The sequence below is a fragment of the Scyliorhinus canicula genome, chromosome 8 (assembly GCF_902713615.1).
Source record: "Scyliorhinus canicula chromosome 8, sScyCan1.1, whole genome shotgun sequence".
NCBI classification, from domain to species: domain Eukaryota; kingdom Metazoa; phylum Chordata; class Chondrichthyes; order Carcharhiniformes; family Scyliorhinidae; genus Scyliorhinus; species Scyliorhinus canicula.
This window is the reverse complement of record NC_052153.1, coordinates 29,854,661-29,872,703: the sequence shown is the minus strand read 5'-3', so window position 1 is coordinate 29,872,703 and position 18,043 is coordinate 29,854,661. Positions and strand designations below refer to the sequence as shown.

At 44.1% G+C, this 18,043-nt stretch overlaps 1 protein-coding gene across 12 annotated transcripts in view; it reads left to right on the top strand.

Moving 5' to 3' along the window:
• The window catches only part of LOC119970168 (multiple PDZ domain protein), a 416,554-nt gene that overhangs the window by 99,291 nt on the left and 299,220 nt on the right, over positions 1-18,043 (top strand). For all 12 annotated transcript variants that reach the window (XM_038804325.1, XM_038804326.1, XM_038804336.1 and 9 more), the window contains exons 10-12: positions 6,405-6,493; positions 7,042-7,237; positions 7,626-7,739. In XM_038804325.1, the coding sequence (XP_038660253.1) occupies positions 6,405-6,493; positions 7,042-7,237; positions 7,626-7,739 (399 nt within the window). The remainder of the gene's footprint in view (positions 1-6,404; positions 6,494-7,041; positions 7,238-7,625; positions 7,740-18,043) is intronic.

Genomic DNA, 18,043 nt, shown 5'->3' with positions numbered 1-18,043 from the left:
GGACACTGAGATCTCTCTGCTCGTCCACACTACCAAGAATCTTCCCATTAGTCCAGTACTCTGTCTTCCTGTTATTCCTTCCAAAATGAATCACCTCACACTTTTCTGCATTAAACTCCATTTGCCACCTGTCAGCCCAGCTCTGCTGCTTATCTATGTCCCTCTGTAACTTGTAACATCCTTCTGCACTGTCCACAACTCCACCGACCTTAGTGTCATCTGCAAATTTACTCACCCATTCTTCTATCCCCTCCTCCAGGTTATTTATAAAAATGACAAACAGCAGCGGCCCCAAAACAGATCCTTGTGGTACACCACTAGTGACTGGACACCAGTCTGAACATTTCCCATCACCCACCACCCTTTGTCTTCCATCAGCTAGCCAATTTCTGATCCAAACTGCTAAATCACCCTGAATCCCATGTCTCCGTATTTTGTGCAATAGCCTACCATGGGGAAACTTATCAAACGCTTTACTGAAATCCATATGCACCACATCAACTGCTTTACCCTCATCCACCTGTTTGATCACCTTCTCAAAGAACTCAATGAGGTTTGTGAGGCACGACCTACCCTTCACAAAACCATGTTGATTATATCTAATCATATTATTCCTTTCCAGATGATTATACATCCTATCTCTTCTAAACCTTTCCAAGACCTTTCCCACAACAGAAGTAAGGCTCACTGGTCTATAGTTACCGGGGTTATCTCTACTCCCCTTCTTGAACAAGGGGACAACATTTGCTATCCTCCAGTCTTCTGGCACTATTCCTGTAGACAAAGATGACTTAATGATCAAAGCCAAAGGCTCAGCAATCTCCTCCCTAGCTTCCCAGAGAATCCTAGAGGGCAGCACGGTAGCATTGTAGATAGCATAATTGCTTCACAGCTCCAGGGTCCCAGGTTCGATTCCGGCTTGGGTCACTGTCTGTGCGGAGTCTGCACACCCTCCCTGTGTCTGTGTGGGTTTCCTCCGGGTGCTCCAGTTTCCTCCCACTGTCCAAAGATGTGCAGGTTAGGTGGATTGGCCATGGTATATTGCCCTCAGTGTCCAAAATTGCCCTTAGTGTTGGGTGGGGTTACTGGGTTATGGGGGTAGGGTGGAGGTATTGACCTTGGGTAGGGTGCTCTTTCCAAGAGCCGGTGCAGACTCGAAGGGCCGAATGGCCTCCTTCAGCACTGTAAATTCTATGTAAAAATTCTATGTAACTCCCATCCGGCCCAGGGGACTTATCTATTTTCACACTTTCCAGAATCGCTAACACCGCCTCCTCGACAACTTTTTCTTTTTCCTGTGTGAATACAGACGAAAAATGCTCATTTAGCACCTCTCCTATCTCCTCGGACTCCACGCACAACTTCCCACTACTGTCCTTGACTGGCCCTACGCTTACCTTAGTCATTCTTTTATTCCTGACATATCTATAGAAAGCTTTAGGGTTATCCTTGATCCTACCTGCCAAAGACTTCTCATGTCCTCGCCTGGCTCTTCTTAGCTCTCTCTTTAGAGCCTTCCTAGCTTACTTGTAACTCTCAAGTGCCCTAACTGAACCATCACGTCTCATCTTTACATATGCCTCCTCCTTCCTCTTGACAAGTGTTTCAACTGCTTTAGTAACCCATGGTTCCCTCGCTCGACCACTTCCTCCCTGCCTAACAGGTACAAACTTATCAAGGACATGCAGTAACTGTTCCTTGAACATGCTCCACATTTCCATTGTGCCCATCCCCTGCAGTTTTCCTCTCCAGCTGATGCATCCTAAGTCTTGCCTCATCGCATCATAATTGCCTATCCCCCAGCTATAACTCTTGCCCTGCGGTATATACCTATCCCTTTCCATCGCTAAAGTAAACATAACTGAATTGTGGTCACTGTCACCAAAGTGCTCACCTACCTCCAAATCTAACACCTGTCCTGGTTCATTACCCAGTACCAAATCCAAGATGGCCTCGCCTCTCGTTGGCCTATCTACATACTGCATCAGGAAACCCTCCTGCACACATTGGACAAAAACGGACCCATCTAAAGTACTCATGATAGAACATGATAGAATTTTTTATCAAGATGGAGAGTGAAGTAGTTAATTTGGAAACTACGGTGCTGAATCTTAATAAAGGGAACTATGAGGATCTGAGGCGTGAGTTGGCCTTGATAGATTGGGGAGAGTTACTTAAAGGGATGACAATGGATAGACAATGGCAAACATTAAAGGAGCACATGGGGCAACTACAGCAACTGTTCATTCCTGTCTGGCACAAAAGCAAAGGAGGAAAGAGGGCCAATCCATGGCTTACAAAGGAAATTAGAAATAGTATCCGATACAAGGTGGAAGCATGCAGATTGGACAAGAAAAATAATAGGTCTGAGGATTGGGAGCAGTTTAGAATTCAGCAAAGAAGGACGAAGGGATTGATTAAGGAGGTTAAAGTACAGTACGAAAGGAAGCTTGCAGGGAACATAAAGACTGACACTTATAATTTATATAGATATGTGAAAAGGAAGAGATTGGTAAAGAGAACTGTAGGCCCCCTACAGACAGAAACAGGGGAATGCATAATACGGGACAAAGAAACGGCTGAGAAATTGAAAACATAAATTGGTTTTGTCTTCTCAAATGAGGACACAAATCAGATCCCAGAAATGTTGGAGAATGAAAGGTTTAGTGAGAGGGAAGAACTGAGGGAGATCAACATTAGAAGAGAAATGGTGCTGGGAAAATTGATGGGATTGAAAGCAGATAAATCCCCAGGGCCTGAGAATCTGCATTCCAGAGTACTTAAGGAGGTGGCTCTGGAAATAGTGGATGCATTGGTGGTCATCTTCCGGGATTCTATAGACACTGGAACTGTCCCTGAAGATTGGAGGGTAGCTCACGTCACACCAATATTCAAAAAGGGAGGTAGAGATAAATCAGTGAATTATTGACCAGTAAGCCTAACATCGGTAGTCGGGAAAATGCTTGAATCCATTATCAAGGACTTTATCGCGGAACATTTAGAAAGCAGTGGCAGGATCAGTTGGAGTCGGCATGGATTTATGAAGGGAAAATCATGCTTGACAAATCTGTTGGAATTCTTTGAAGAGGTATCCAGTAGAATTGACAAGGGGGAGCCAGTCGATGTGGTATATTTGGACTTTCAGAAGGCGTTTGACAAAGTCCCGCATAAGAGATTATTGTGCAAAATTAAACCGCATGGAATTGGGGCAAATGTATTGAGGTGGATGGAAAACTGGTTGGCAGAGAGGAAACAAAGAGTTGGGATTAATGGGTCCTTTTCAAATTGACAGGCAGTAACTAGTGGGGAACCACTGGGATCGGTGCTGGGACCCCAGCTATTCACAATATATATTAATGATTTGGATAAGGGAACAAATGTAACATCTCAAAGTTTGCAGTTGATACCAAATTAGGTGGGAGGGTGAATTGTGACGAGGATGCAGGGATCCAACAGCAAGATCTGGACAGTTTGGGCGAGTGGGCAAATCAATGGCAGATGCAGTATAATTTGGGTAAGTGTGAGGTTATTCACTTTGGAAGCAAAAACAGGAAGGCAGATTGCTACCTGAATGGTTGTAAATTGGGAGAGGGTAGTGTGCAGCGGGACCTGGGTGTCCTTGTGCACCATTCGCTGAAGGTAAGCATGCGGGTGCAGCAGGCGGTAAAGAAGGCTAATGGTATGTTGGCCTTCATTGTGAGAGGTTTTGAGTATAGAAGCAGGGATGTGTTGCTGCAATTGTACAGGGCCTTGGCGAGGCCACACTTGGAATATTGTGTGCAGTTTGCGTCTCTTTCGCTGAGGGTGGTTTAGCTCTCAAGGGAGTGCAGCAAAGGTTTACCAGACTGATTCCAGGGATGACGGGACTCTCATATGAGGAGAGATTGACTAAGTTGGGATTGTTCTCGCTGGAGTTCAGAAGAATGAAGGGAGGATCTCATAGAGACTTATAAAATTCTAACAGGACTAGACAGGGTAGATGCAGGGAAGATGTTACCAGTGATGGGTCTGTCCAGAACCAGAGGTCACAGTCTGAAGATTCAGGGTAAACCACTTTGGACAGAGATAAGGAGACATTTCTTCACACAAAGAGTGGTGAGCCTGTGGAATTCATTACCACAGGAAGTAGTTGATGCTAAAACTTTGAATATATTCAAGAGGCAGCTGGATATAGCACTTGGGGAGAATGGGATCAAAGGTTGTGGGGAGAAATCAGGATTAGGCTATTGAGTTGGATGATCAGCCATGATCGTAATGAATGGCGGAGCAGACTTGAAGCGCCAAAAGGCCTCCCTCTGTTCCTATCTCCTGTCTATCAACCTGACCTGTACCCTTCAATTTACTGCTGTCCATGTGCCTGTCCAGGAGTTGCTTAAATGTCCCTAATGACTCTGACTCCTCCACCTCTGCTAGTCATGCATTCCACGCAGCCACCACTCTCTTTGTAAATAACTACTTCTGATATCTCCCCTATAACATCCTTAAAATGAAGGGACTTAAAATACAAAACCCTTCTGACAGCCATTTCCGCCTGGGGGAAAAGTCTCTGGCTATCCACTCGATCCATGCCTCTCATCACCTTGTATACCTCTATCAAGTTCCTTCTTCGCTCCAGTGAGAAAAGCCCTAGCTCCCTCAACCTTTCTTCATAAGACATGCCCTCCAGTCTAGGCAGCATCCTGGTAAATCTCCTCTGCATCCTCTCCAAAGCATCCACATCCTTCCTATAATGAGGCAACCATAACTGGACACAGTATTCCAAGTGTGGTCTAACCAGGGTTTTATAAAGCTGCAGCAAAACCTCACGGCTCTTAAACTCAATCCCCCTGTTAATGAAAGTCAACGCACCATACGCCTTCTTAACAACCCTATCAACCTGGATGGCAACTTTGAGGGATCTATGTACGTGAACCCTAAGATCCCTCTGTTCCTCCACACTTTCAAGAATCCTGCCTTTAACCCTGTATTCAGCATTCAAATTCGACCTTCCAAAATGAATCACTACACATTTATCTAGGTTGAACTCCATCTGCCACTTCTCAGCCCAGCTCTGCATCCTGTCAATGTCCTGTTGTAACCTGCAACAGCCCTCAACACTATCTACAACTCCACCAACCTTCATGTCATTGGAAAACTTTCTAACCCACCCTTCCACTTCTTCATCCAAGTCATTTATAAAAACCACAAAGAGCAAAGGTCCCAGAACAGACCTATGCGGGACACCACTGATCACTGACCTCCAGGCGGAATACTTTCCATCCACTAGCATTCGCTGTCTTCTTTCGGCCAGCTAATTCTGTATCCAGACAGCCAAATTTCCCAGTATCCCATGCCCCCTAACTTTCTGAATGAGCCTACCGTGGGGAACCTTATCAATTACTGTACTGAAATCCCTATACGCTACATCTACTGCCCCACCTTCATCAATGAGTCTCATAGCATCCTCAAAGAATGCAATGAAGCTTGTGAGGCATGATCTGCCCCTCACAAAGCCATGCTGACTATCTTTAATCAAACTATGTTTTTCTAAATAATCATAAATCCTATCTCTCAGAATCCTTTCCAATATTTTGCTCACCGCAGACGTAAGGACTGGTCTGTAATTCCCAGGGATTTCCTTATTCCCTTTCTTGAACAGGAGAACAACATTCGCCTCCCTCCAATCACCCCGTACTACTCCACTGGAGAGTGAGGACACAAAGATCATCCATCGCCAGCGGCGCAGCAATCTCCTCCCTTGCTTCCTGTAGTAACCTTGGGTATAACTCGTCAGGCCCAGGGCACTTATCTATCCTGATGCTTTTCAAAATTTCCAGCACATCCTGCTTCTTAATATCAACCTGTTTGAGTCTATTCACTTGGTTTGTGCTGTTCTCATGAGCAACAAGGCCCCTCTCTTTAGTGAATACTGAAACAAAATATTAATTTAGGAACTCCCCAATCTCCTCAGACTCTAGGCACAAGTTACCTCCACTATCCCTGATTGTCCCTACTCACTCTGATGGGATTCCCCTCAATTCTATGGGATTCCCCTCATTCTTATCTCAGCGAATATAATCCTAAGCGACACAATCTTTCCTGGTACGTCAGTGCCGCCATCCCAAGAATTAGTTCAGTAAAACTTTTCTGCACTCCCTCAATAGCAAGAACATCCTTCCTCAGATAAGGAGACCAAAACTGCACACAATATTCCAGGTGTGGCCTAACCAATGCCCTACACAATTGTAGTAAACCATCCCTATACCTATACTCAAACCCTCTTGGGTTGTGGGGATGAGACACATGCATACATGGGGAGAAAGTGTAAACTCCACACGGACAGTGACTTGGGGCCAGGATCGAACCTGGGTCCTCGGCGCCGTGAGACAGCAGTGCTAACCACATGGATATGTTTATACCTCCAGAGCCTTCTGGTATATTTGTGAAAAGCATCACTCAAGGAAGTGCAGTTGAGCAGGATGGAAGAATACATGTTGGTGACCAGATAATAGCTGTACGTATTATCTTAAATAACTTGCTTGGAACAAAATTGTTTGCCTTCCTTGAGATGTAACGTACCCTGCATAAAATATGATAATTGAAAAGTGATCATCTTGTTCCTTTACCTAATGCTTACAATCCAAGGGAAGAATATAACATCTCTCGTGTCTTAATCTAAAACTAACATTTTTCTCGTTTTTAAGAAAAACACCTTTTTGAAAATTTCGATTAACGTTATTTTATTTGCTTCTTTTTCTAATATATTTAAATGTTCCTTTCATATTTAAAAATTCGACTGTCATCTAAAAAATTCGACTCATCGAATGTGTGTTGTGAAAATTTACCGTAAGGGTACTTTTAGCAAAGCACTCATGTCCTGAAAATCGATGTTATTAAAATCTTGATAATTCTGTTACGATTTGAACACCTATAAACCAGAAAACAGAATTGCTTGTCATATCAGCCAGCTAACCAAGCCTCCTTAGCGGGACTACCGTTTTATAATGGTCATCTATTTAATCTTAATTTGGACAATATAATCTGAATTTGTTTCCATTCCAGGTGGATGGAACAAATATTCAGGGTTTCACTAACCAGCAAGCAGTGGAAATGTTGCGTCATACAGGCCAAATTGTGCGTCTTATTTTAATGAGGAGAGGACTCAAGCCAGAAGCCCTGTCACAGTCTGAGGGTAAAGATGAAGTAAAACCTGGCAACGGTGGAGATGTCCTCACAATAGATGACAAACCTGCTTCAGGTACTTCGCTGGCCTCCGTGTGCACCATGTATTTCACTTGCACTGGTGCTTCAGTTCATGTTTTGTGTTGCATTTGAAAAGTGTTTAAAAGCCCAGTTATGCTGAGGAGCCTGAAGCTGTTTGATATTTTTGATTAAAATATGCAGAGAACTAGGGATTTTGGAGCAGATGAAACAACTAAAATGCAAGCACATGTCAATAATACTTCCAGCGATACTGTGCTTTGCATTCATCTGAATTAAAAAATATTGTTTTGAAGTGTGACTGTTGATTGTTGCCACTATTATGGCTGGTTGGATTGTTGAATTTGGGTTTTATATATCATGTATAATATCTTAGATTACCATAACTTGATTGTTGTTTCCCTTCATGTTAATTATCTTGGTAGCAACATCAGCAATGGTTGAAGAATCATCTGTACTAGTGAATAGGATTTCAAATGCTGCCCCTACTGGTGAGCAAGAACTCGAAGCAGAAACTGAAGCCAAGTTCACAATAGCAGGTACATATTATCCTGCTCAAAGATGTTTTAAAAAGAAAATGTCACAATTATCAGGCTTTTGTGCAAAATATTGGGCGCGATGTTGTGGCCACATTGCGCTCAAGCGCGAGCAGAACGTATCTGGTAGAACCCGGGTGAGGCTTCTTGTGGGCTTCCTTATGACTTCCACAGCTCACGGGATCAACCCAAGTCCCGTGAGGTATCGGAATCTGAATCCCTCCCAAAAGAGGCATGACTAAATGGCGTGCGCCTAAGTAGGGTTTGTACCTACTTAGGCACACATGCAATATCTACCAGCTCCTGGGACCTATCAGCCTCCCCAGGGATCCTGTAGCTGGCTAAACCGGTGAGAAACTCTCTAGGGCCCAAATATGTGACTTAGTGTCATTTTATTGCAGTGGGGAACCCGTTGGCAAAGCTGGTGGGAAACTCCCTGAAAAACCCGCCACAAATGAGTTTAGAAATTTTTCCATTACATTCCACTCTTCCTCTAGATTTTGCATCACTAAACCTATGTGAATCTTGTGTCCCTTGGCAGTAGAGTTTTCCTGTCAGACTTTTAATTAAACCATAGAAGACCTGGGAATTGAAGCTAAAAATTCTCTTGGTTATGCCAGCAACTATAATACGGCAGGTACAACTTCTCTTTACAGAAGGCAAACAAGTGGAGCTTTAAACCCACAGGTATTATATTTTATATAAAATACATGACCGGACAGTTGAGAGCGTGGGGGGGAAAATATATACTAACAAATGATGGACGATGCACCTTACTATCTCCATCACTGTAGACTTGCTTCTTTGGCTAAGCTCTTCAAAGTATAAATGTGTTCTAATGTTTTAATATACAACTTTCTGCTGCCTTGTAATCTGGGTGGGGATGGTTGGGAGAGAAAAGAGAGAAAAAAGCTTGCCACTTGACCTTGAATTCTGCGCACAAACAGGGGGTGGATATATTGGCCCGCATTGCTCCTTTCATAGAATCCCGACAGTGTCGAAGGAGGCCATTCGGCCTATCGAGCCTGCACCAGCCTTCCAAAAGAGCACCCTACCTAGACCCACTCCCTATCCCGTAGCCCCACCTAACCTTTGGACACCAAGGAGCAATTTAACATGATGTGGAGATGCCGGCGTTGGACTGGGGTGAGCACAGTAAGAAGTCTTACAACACCAGGTTAAAGTCCAACAGGTTTGTTTTAAACACGAGCTTTCGGAGCACGGCTCCTTCACCTGAAGAAGGAGCCGTGCTCCGAAAGCTCGTGTTTGAAACAAACCTGTTGGACTTTAACCTGGTGTTGTAAGACTTCTTACAATTTAACATGGCCAATCCACCTGACTTGCGCATCTTGGATTGGATTTGTTTATTGTCACGTGTACCGAGGCACGGTGAAAAGTATTTTTCTGCGTGCAGCTCAAACAGACCATTTAATACATGAAAAGAAAATAGATACTAGGGTAACACAAGGTACACAATTTACGTACATCGACACCAACATTGGGTGAAGCATACAGGAGTGTAGTATTAATCCGATCAGTCCATAAGCGGGTCGTTTAGGAGTCTGTAACAGTGGGGAAGAAGCTGTTTTTGAATCTGTTTGTGTGTGTTCTCAGACTTTTGTATCTCCTGCCTGATGGAAGAAGTTGCAAGAGTCAGTAAGTCGGGTTTGGGGGGGTCTTTGATTATGCTGCCCGCTTTCCCAAGGCAGCGGGAGGTGTAGATTGAGTCAGTGGATGGGAGGCGAGTTTGTGTGATGGACTATGCGGTGCACATGTATACAACTCTCTGAAGTTTCTTGTGGTCTTAGGCTGAGCAGTTGCCATATCAGGCAGTGATGCAGCCAGATAGGATGCTTTCTATGCTGCACCTGTAAAGGTTGGTAAGAGTCAATGTGGACATGCCGAATTTACCTTAGTTTCTTGAGGAAGTAGAGGCGCTGTAGTTCTTTCTTGTTCATAGTGTCGACGTGGGTGGACCAGGACAGATTGTTGGTGATGTGCACCCCTAGGAATTAGAAGCTGTGAACCACCTCCACCTCGGCCCCGTTGATGCAGACAGGAGTGTGTACAGTACTTTGGTTCCTGAAGCCAATGACCAGCTTTAGTTTTGCTGGCATTGAGGGAGATATTGTTGTCGTTACACCACTCCACTAGGTTCTCTATCTCCCTCTTGTATTCTGACTCGTCGTTGTTCGAGAACCGACCCACTATGGTCGTGTTGTCAGCAAATTTAGAAATGGGGTTGGAGCTATGTTATGCCACGCAGTCGTGTACGCAGTCTTGCGGGGCCCCGGTATTGAGGACGATCGTGGAGGAGGTGTTATTTATTCTTACTGATTGTGGTCTATGGGTCAGAAAGTCAAGGATCCAGTTGCAGAGTGAGGAGCCAAGTCTGAGGTTTTGGAGCTTTGATATGAGCTTGGCTGGGATTATGATGTTGAAGGTCTGTGGGAGGAAACTGGAGCACCTGGAGGAAACTAACGCAGACATTGGGAGAACGTGCATACTCCACACTCACTCAAAGTCAGAAACAAACCTGGGTCCCTGGCACTGTGTGGCAGAAGTGCTAACCACTATACCATCAGGTAAGGCAAAAGTTAAAAGCCCTAAGGTTAAAGTGCACTGTCAACCATATTGGAGCACAAGGCATCTTTTACCCACTGATGAAGGAGGTGCAGAACTATTTGCACATGTAAATAAATGGCCTAATGCCTAGTTCAGGTCTCTGCAGCAATTTTGGACCCTGTGGGACCCAACAACAGCACTTGTTGTGACAAACCGGGAGTCCCAACATGAATGAATTAACCAATAATTTGTCTGTTTTCCTGAGATCTTTAACCCTTGATTGCTCCAATGATGTTACAGGCACCAGATTTATAAAGTGAAAAATTAACCAACTTTTATTTATAACAAGAGTAAAGGATGAACATAATAAGGAAATAATGGAACGATGGTCTACTTGTCTACCTATTCCCAAAAAACAAGACAGGCACATGGTAAGAGGTAGGGGAAGAATTAACATAACGGGAATTGAAGGAGAAGATGAATCATCTTTGAGATGAATCATCACTGCTCTGTTTGTGGCCTCTGTAGGTGCTGGTGTTCTACGAATGCGACCTTCTGGGGAATTGATTTATACAAGAGATTCATGTTTTTGCAATTCTATCCTTTGACCACCAGATAGAGCCTTAGACAGGAGATTCAGGTTGGTGCAATTCTACTCTTTGCCCACCAGATGGAGCCTCTGTCTCCCTGAGATATTACTGGAACTCCATACCCGAGAGATTTTCCTGACCACGGCAGAGATACCAGCTGTATTATGAAGAGTGTTCTCAGTTTGGATTTCCCCCAGCTATTCAGACAGAGGATTAAATTATTATAGACCTGGTGAGAAGCTGCTTGCAGCCTGTTATCCCAGAAATTTTCTTCACAGATCTAATTGCTGCCTGCAGTCTTCAAAATAAGAGTGCCTTCACAGGCCTGACTGGGAGCTTTTTAAATCGCCTGGTAGAGAGAGAGCAGAGGGAATGTGACTTCCAGTGGCTTCCTGCCTGTGTCTTTTCAATAGGAATGCCTTCACAGGTCTTTCTAGGAGCTTTTCAAATCGGTTTGCAGAGGGAAAATGTCTTCTCACAGGACTCAGGCCAAAATGGAGCTCTTCCCATGACCTGCCTTTCTTCCGGAAGATTCTGAATGGTTCCACCAGTCGCAAGCAACAACAAGGGATGGCTAGAATTCCAGATGCACTGATTGGCTGCTTGCCAAATCTTTCAAAATGACATCAGGGGCTCTGCCACAGAACCTAAAGCGGAAGTTATAGAAACATAGAAGGTAGGAGCAGGAGGAGACCATTTGGGTGTTTGAGCCTGCTCCGCCAGTCATTTTGATCATGACTGATAATCCGGCTAAATAGCCGAATCCTGCTTTCCCCCATATCCTTTAATCCCATTCGCCCCAAGTGCTATTGGCTAGCCCAGTGGACTATTCATTAGACCAGGGGTGTTTTGGTTTGCCTAAAGTGTGTAGCAAGAAGACTAGGTTAAAGGCAGTGAGCATGGCAGGAATTAAAAGGAAACACAGAACAGCCAAAGTTTTTACAATCATATCCTAGTAAGAATAATCCATCATACCCCTGACCAGTGCTCAAGAGATTGTGGACGTGCTGTGGTGTTCCAATCCCTGTAGAATCTGTAAATGAAAAATTTACCAAACAACACACCTTCAAATTTCACTTCTATAGTACCTTTTACTTCAACACAAGTCAGAGTCAACAAATGTGTTGCGGACCTGGTCAGCCCTCAACAATGGCTAAGTTCCAGGTTGGATTTTTGGTATGTCAGGGTGGGGGAGAGATTTCATTCCAATTCTCTTCCTGCACCTCATGGTGCACTAAGGCAGACATTTGTCTGTTTCCATAGCTAGTATGAATCTGAATTCTCCCTCTACCCGAACAGGTGCCGGAATGTGGCAACTAGGGGCTTTTCACAGTAACTTCATTGAAGTATTGATGTAAGCCTACTTGTGACAATAAAGATGATAAAGATAGTAACTCCAGAACAGATCTTGCCGGAAGCTTATAGCTTGAGGGGCGCCACTCGAAATCAAGCGTAGCTGACCAGGAGTCTCTCCCGCTCTTACCGCCAGCCATTGGTGTGTTGAAAGGATTTGCAGGTTGACACACACAACCTGATCGACCGTGTTATGAGCATCTCACTTGACCATCAAGTCCTAGGGTGGGAACAGAACCTGGAGCTTCTGGCTCAAGAGGCAGGGATGCTACCTACTGTTCCACAAGACCTCCGGGGGTGGGGGGTAGCTATGTTAGAAATCAGAAGACTGAGGAGGCTGCCAGGTGAGAAGCTACACTAGGTGGCAGGTTGACCTCGGAACTCCAGCACTATCTCCAAATTTTTTTTTAAAGAGTAAAATATGAAACATCCGTCCAGCCCTCACTCCTCACCCCCTACACAGTTCCCATGCTCCATCCGTGCTGCCTCATGTCCTGCACCCACCTCCATGGCCCCTCGTATTCCCACATCCTCCATACCAACCTCTGCCGCTACATCCACCACATGACCCCTCATATCGTCCATGTCTACATTTTCTCCTGTACCCACTGCCCATGTCCTTTCAGACCTCCCATGCCAGTCTGTGCGCTTTTGCCCTCCCTGAGACCCTTTATAGTACCTATGCCAACTTAGTACCAACACAGGCTCCACCCCATCCATCACTCTTTGTCCTTACACCTACAATGCCAACTCACCCAGTATCTACCATGGACAGACTTCAGGACCCATATAGAGATGAGACAAAATAAAGTTCTATAAAATAAAGTTTGAAGTGTCTATTTAATTCTCATTTATTAAAAAGAAAATTATTACATTTGTGTTCCTTTAACTATATAAAACCTTAACATCAAACAATTCAATCAAGTGCACATTACTGTATAACAACAAGCATTGGAATTCATGGTGGCACTTCAATGAGTCTGCAACTCATGCCGCTCTCAGTCAAACTGTGAAGTGGCAGGCACCCTACTGTGATAATTAATGGTTGTGAAATCAGTCATGCAGCAGTTACACCTTAATAGAAATAAACAAACAGTGAAATAGAACGCAAAGATTTTTTTTAACACTCGAGACATGTTTTTCAATGATTTAAAGGCACTACTTTTAAATGCCTTGCAGCTTGACAGCAGCTCCGTTTTGCACATTCTTTTTGACAGTTTCTCGTGGCGCTTTTGACAAGTTCTTTTGACACTTGAGAATTCATTTTACAATGAGCTTTTATACACATATATGCCTATTTTTAACAATTGCCAAGGGCAACTTACCTTCTCCCAAAGGGCACCTGATCTCCTCAAAAGGGTGCCTAAACTCCCGCATGGTGTCCTGGAACTCCCGCATGGTGTCCCGGGGCCATATCTAAAAGGGAACATTACCTTTCCAAAGAGGTACCCTGGCTTTCCAAACAAATCCATAAAGTTAAGACCTGCATTTGTTAATGTCTTGTAAATTACATTAAGGTGAGAAGAAACAGGTGATGCGTAGTAGTTGCCTTTGAACTAGGGATACTGGGGCACAGGAAGGAATGGGAGAAGAGCAGTGAGAATGAACAAGCCAATAAACTTAACTTGATAAAGAAAAGCTCTTATTTTTTACTTCACCAATTGGCTTGGATCCTATTAACACTCTTACCAGCTCTATTTTGCAAACTTCAGGTTCCACATGACTTAAATGTCCAGCGGCCTACATAAACGATACATGCCTAAAACATGAACAGCCATCATTCCTGCTGTGAAAATGGGAAGTGCCATGGTGGGATTTACGATTTTCCGGAACTTGCGCCATTTTCACCAAGGTGAATGGACTGTCCATTGTAGCAAAAATCTGGGACTTTATGCCTGTTTTTGCACAAGACATTGCAATTAGGGAGGAGGAATGAGAAACATTAGATGTAATTGACACAAAACTAGTATTACAGGTTTAGCACCTTTCAAAGTGTATAAATTCCCATGTCCAGATGAAATATATCCTAGGCTTTAAAGGAAATGAGTAGTAGAGATCTGACCATGGTTTTACAATTTCCTACGGCTACAGGCTAGCTAATGTACCATTGTTTAAAAGAAAGAAAGAGATGGGCCAAGACATGCCAATACGCCTCACCTCGGTGGTGGGAAAATATTCAGAAAAAAGTTTGAGGAACAGAAAAAAATCTTCATTTCGGAGGATATGGATTAAGGCAGTCAGAACGGATTTGTTAAGGGAAGGTCGTGTCTGACTATGAAGATTTAATTTTTTTGAAGAGCTAATTAGGAGGACTGCTAAAAGTGGGGCATTTGATATGGTCAGTATGGATTTTTGCAAGGCTTTTGATATGGTTCCACATGGCAGGCTATTATGAAAGTAAAAACTCATGATATGCAAGGCTAAGTGATACGTGGGATACAAATTTGGCTTAGAGGCAGGAAGCAAAGGATGTTTTGGTGAGAGGAAAGCTATTTCCAATGGGGTTCAACAGGCCCCTTTTTGTGGTATATACCAATGATTTGGACTTGAATGTGAGAGTTGAATTAAGAGGATTGATGACATACAGCAATTGGTTGTTTCATCGAGAAACGAGAAAGCTGTAAACTGTAGGAAGGTATCAATGGGCTAGTCAAGTGGGTGGAATAGTGGCAAATGGAATTAAGTCTGGGGAAATGAAGTAATAAGGGATACAAGACATTATAGTGTACCGAGTGGAACAGAAGACCTTAGAATGCAGGTCCACAGTGCTTTACTGATTTTAACAAAGCGATTAGAGGCATATTGCTGAAAAAAGAGACATGCTATCAAAGCTTTTTGTCATGCCCTCATCAGGAAGTCACGAACGTCAAATTTCAAAAAAAAAAATTTATATTGCATGAGAAAATGTTGCTGTTTGGTTGGCATTTCGATTATGAGTGGCCCAGATGTTGCCATGGAGAGCACGTGCTGTCCAATCACGGAATTACATCTAAGGTTAGACGTTATGTTCTGAGCTTTGCATATACAGGCTGGTGAGTACAGCTGATTGTATCAAACTAAATGACCGTTTCGGGAGTACTTTTTAAAAAAAGGGCTGAATCAATTTACAACCAAATAAAATGCCAAAATACACAGTGTATTAATAACGTGTTCATTTTTAGTCACTGCACTATAAGAATATGTGATTGCACTGGAGAAGGTCAGATGAGATTTATGAGAATGTTGCCATGTATAAAAGGAAAGGAGTAACAGTTTTACAAATTGCAAAGAGGTGGGTTCTCTTCCGGGATCCTAACACAGTTTGGAGTTGACATATAGCATCTGCCAAGCAATGTGTGTGTAGTCAGTAGCACCCTGCGCTTCAAAGTAGTTTATAATCCTCACCATCCAGTGCATTTGTTCTGCCTGCTGCTCTTTGGACGGAGACAATAAATCGTAGTCAATAAATTGTAGAATACAGAAGCTCTGTGACTCCACTCTTGCGCAACAGTGGACTGCAAACTAGGCGATGTTGGAAATATTGCCCGCTTGAGCTGAGGAAAAGTCTGACAACTAAAAGTTCATAACCAAGGTTACCATCACAACCTCTGGCAATACTATTGTTTTATTTTAATTTACTGGATATGGGCATCACTGGCTTGGCCAGCATTTATTACCTATTCCTAGTTACCCTTCAGAAGGTGGTAGTGACCTTTTTGAACTTTGCAGTCCTTGAGGTGTAGGTACACCCACAGTGCTGTTGTGGAGGGTGTTCCAGAATTTTGACCCAGCGACAGTGAAGGAACGGCGATATATTTCCAAGTCGGGGTTGTGAGTGACTTGGAGGGCATCCTCCAGGTGGTGGGCTTCCCAGGTATCTGCTGCTCTTGTCCTTCTAGATGGTAGTGGTCGTGGGTTTGGAAGTTGCTGTCTAAAGAACCCTGGGAGTTCCTGCAGTATCTTGTAAATGGTGCACATGAATGCCACCGTTCATCGGTGGTGGAGGGATTGAATGTTTGTGAAATGGGTAGCAATCGAGCAGGTTGTTCTGTCCTGGTTGCTGTTGAGCTTCTTGAGTGTTGCCCAGGTCTTGCTGCATTAGGAAATGGACTGCTTCATTATCTGAGGAGTCACGAATGGTGCTGAACATTGTGCAGTCATTCTGCAAACATCCCCACTTTTGATCTTATGATGGAAGGGAGGGAATTGATGAATCAGCTGAAGATGGTTGGGCCGAGGACATTACCCTGAGGAACACCTGCAGCGTTGTCCTGGAACCGAGATGATTGACCTCCAGCCATCGCAACTACATTTCTTTGTGCCATGTATGACTCCAACCAGCGGAGAGTTTTCTCCCTGATTTCCATTAACTCCAGTTTTGCTAAGACTCTTTGATTCCATATTTGGTTTAATGCAGTCTTGATGTCAAGGCTAGTCACTCTGACCTCACCTCTGGCATTCAGCTGTTTTGTCCATGTTTGAACCAAGGCTAAAATTAGACCAGGAGCTAAGTGACCTAGGCGGAACTCAAACTGAGCAGGTTATTGCTGAATACGTGCCACTTGATGTCTCTGCTGTTGATGACTCATTCCATCATTTGCTGATGATGGAGAGTAGACTGATTGGGCGGTAATTGGCTGTGTCGGATTTGTCCTATTTCTGGATGCCAGTGGTCTAGCTGTATTGGAATAGTTTGGCTCGGGTGCAGCAAGTCTTTCATTACTATTGCTGGAATATTGTCAGGTCCCATAGCCTTTGCGGTATCCAGTGGCTAAAGGTGTTTCCTTTTGGCAGAAGACTAGCATCAGTGATGCTGGGGAACACTGGAAGACATTGAGATGGATCATCAAATCGGCACTTCTAGCGATTGTTGTGAATGCTTCAGCTTGTGTTTTGCACAGATGTGTTGGGCTCCTCCATTTTTGAAGATAGGGATATATGTGGAGTCTCCTCCAGTGAGTTTAGAACAGTACAGCACAGAACAGGCCCTTCGGCCCTCGATGTTGTGCCGAGCAATGATCACCCCACTCAAACCCACATATTCACCCCATATCCTTAACCCAACAACCCCCCCATTAACCTTATTCTTTAGGACACTAAGGGCAATTTATCATGGCCAATCCACCTCACCCGCACATCTTTGGACTGTGGGAGGAAACTGGAGCACCCGGAGGAAACCCACGCACACACGGGGAGGATGTGCAGACTCCACACAGACAGTGACCCAGCCGGGAATCGAACCTGGGACCCTGGAGCTGTGAAGCATTTATGCTAACCACCATGCTACCGTGCTGTCTACCACTATTCACGGCTGGATGTGGCAGGACTGCAGAGCTTGGATCTGAAACGTTTGTTGTGGAATCGCTTAGCTCTGTCTATTACTTGCTGCTTATGCTTTTTGGCACACAAGTAGTCCTGTGTTGTAGATTCACCAGTTTGACTCATTTTAAGATCTGCCTGGTGTTGATCCTGCTCTCCCGCACTCTTCATTGAACCAGGATGATCCCCGGCTTGGTGGTAATGATAGTTTGGGGAATATGTTGGGCTATTAGTTTGCAAATTGTGGTTCAAAACAATTCTGCTGCTGATTTCCCACAACAATACATGGGTGGCCAATCTTCAGTTACTAGCTCTGTTCGAAGTCTATCCCATTTTGCACGGTGCTGGGGCCACACAACACGATGGAAGGTATCGTCAATGGGAAGACGAAACTTTGTCTCTACAAGGGTTGTGTGCTGGTCATTTATACCGATACTGTCATAGACAGATGCCTCTACAGCAGGCAGTTTAGTGACGATGAGTCAAGTATGTTTTTACATC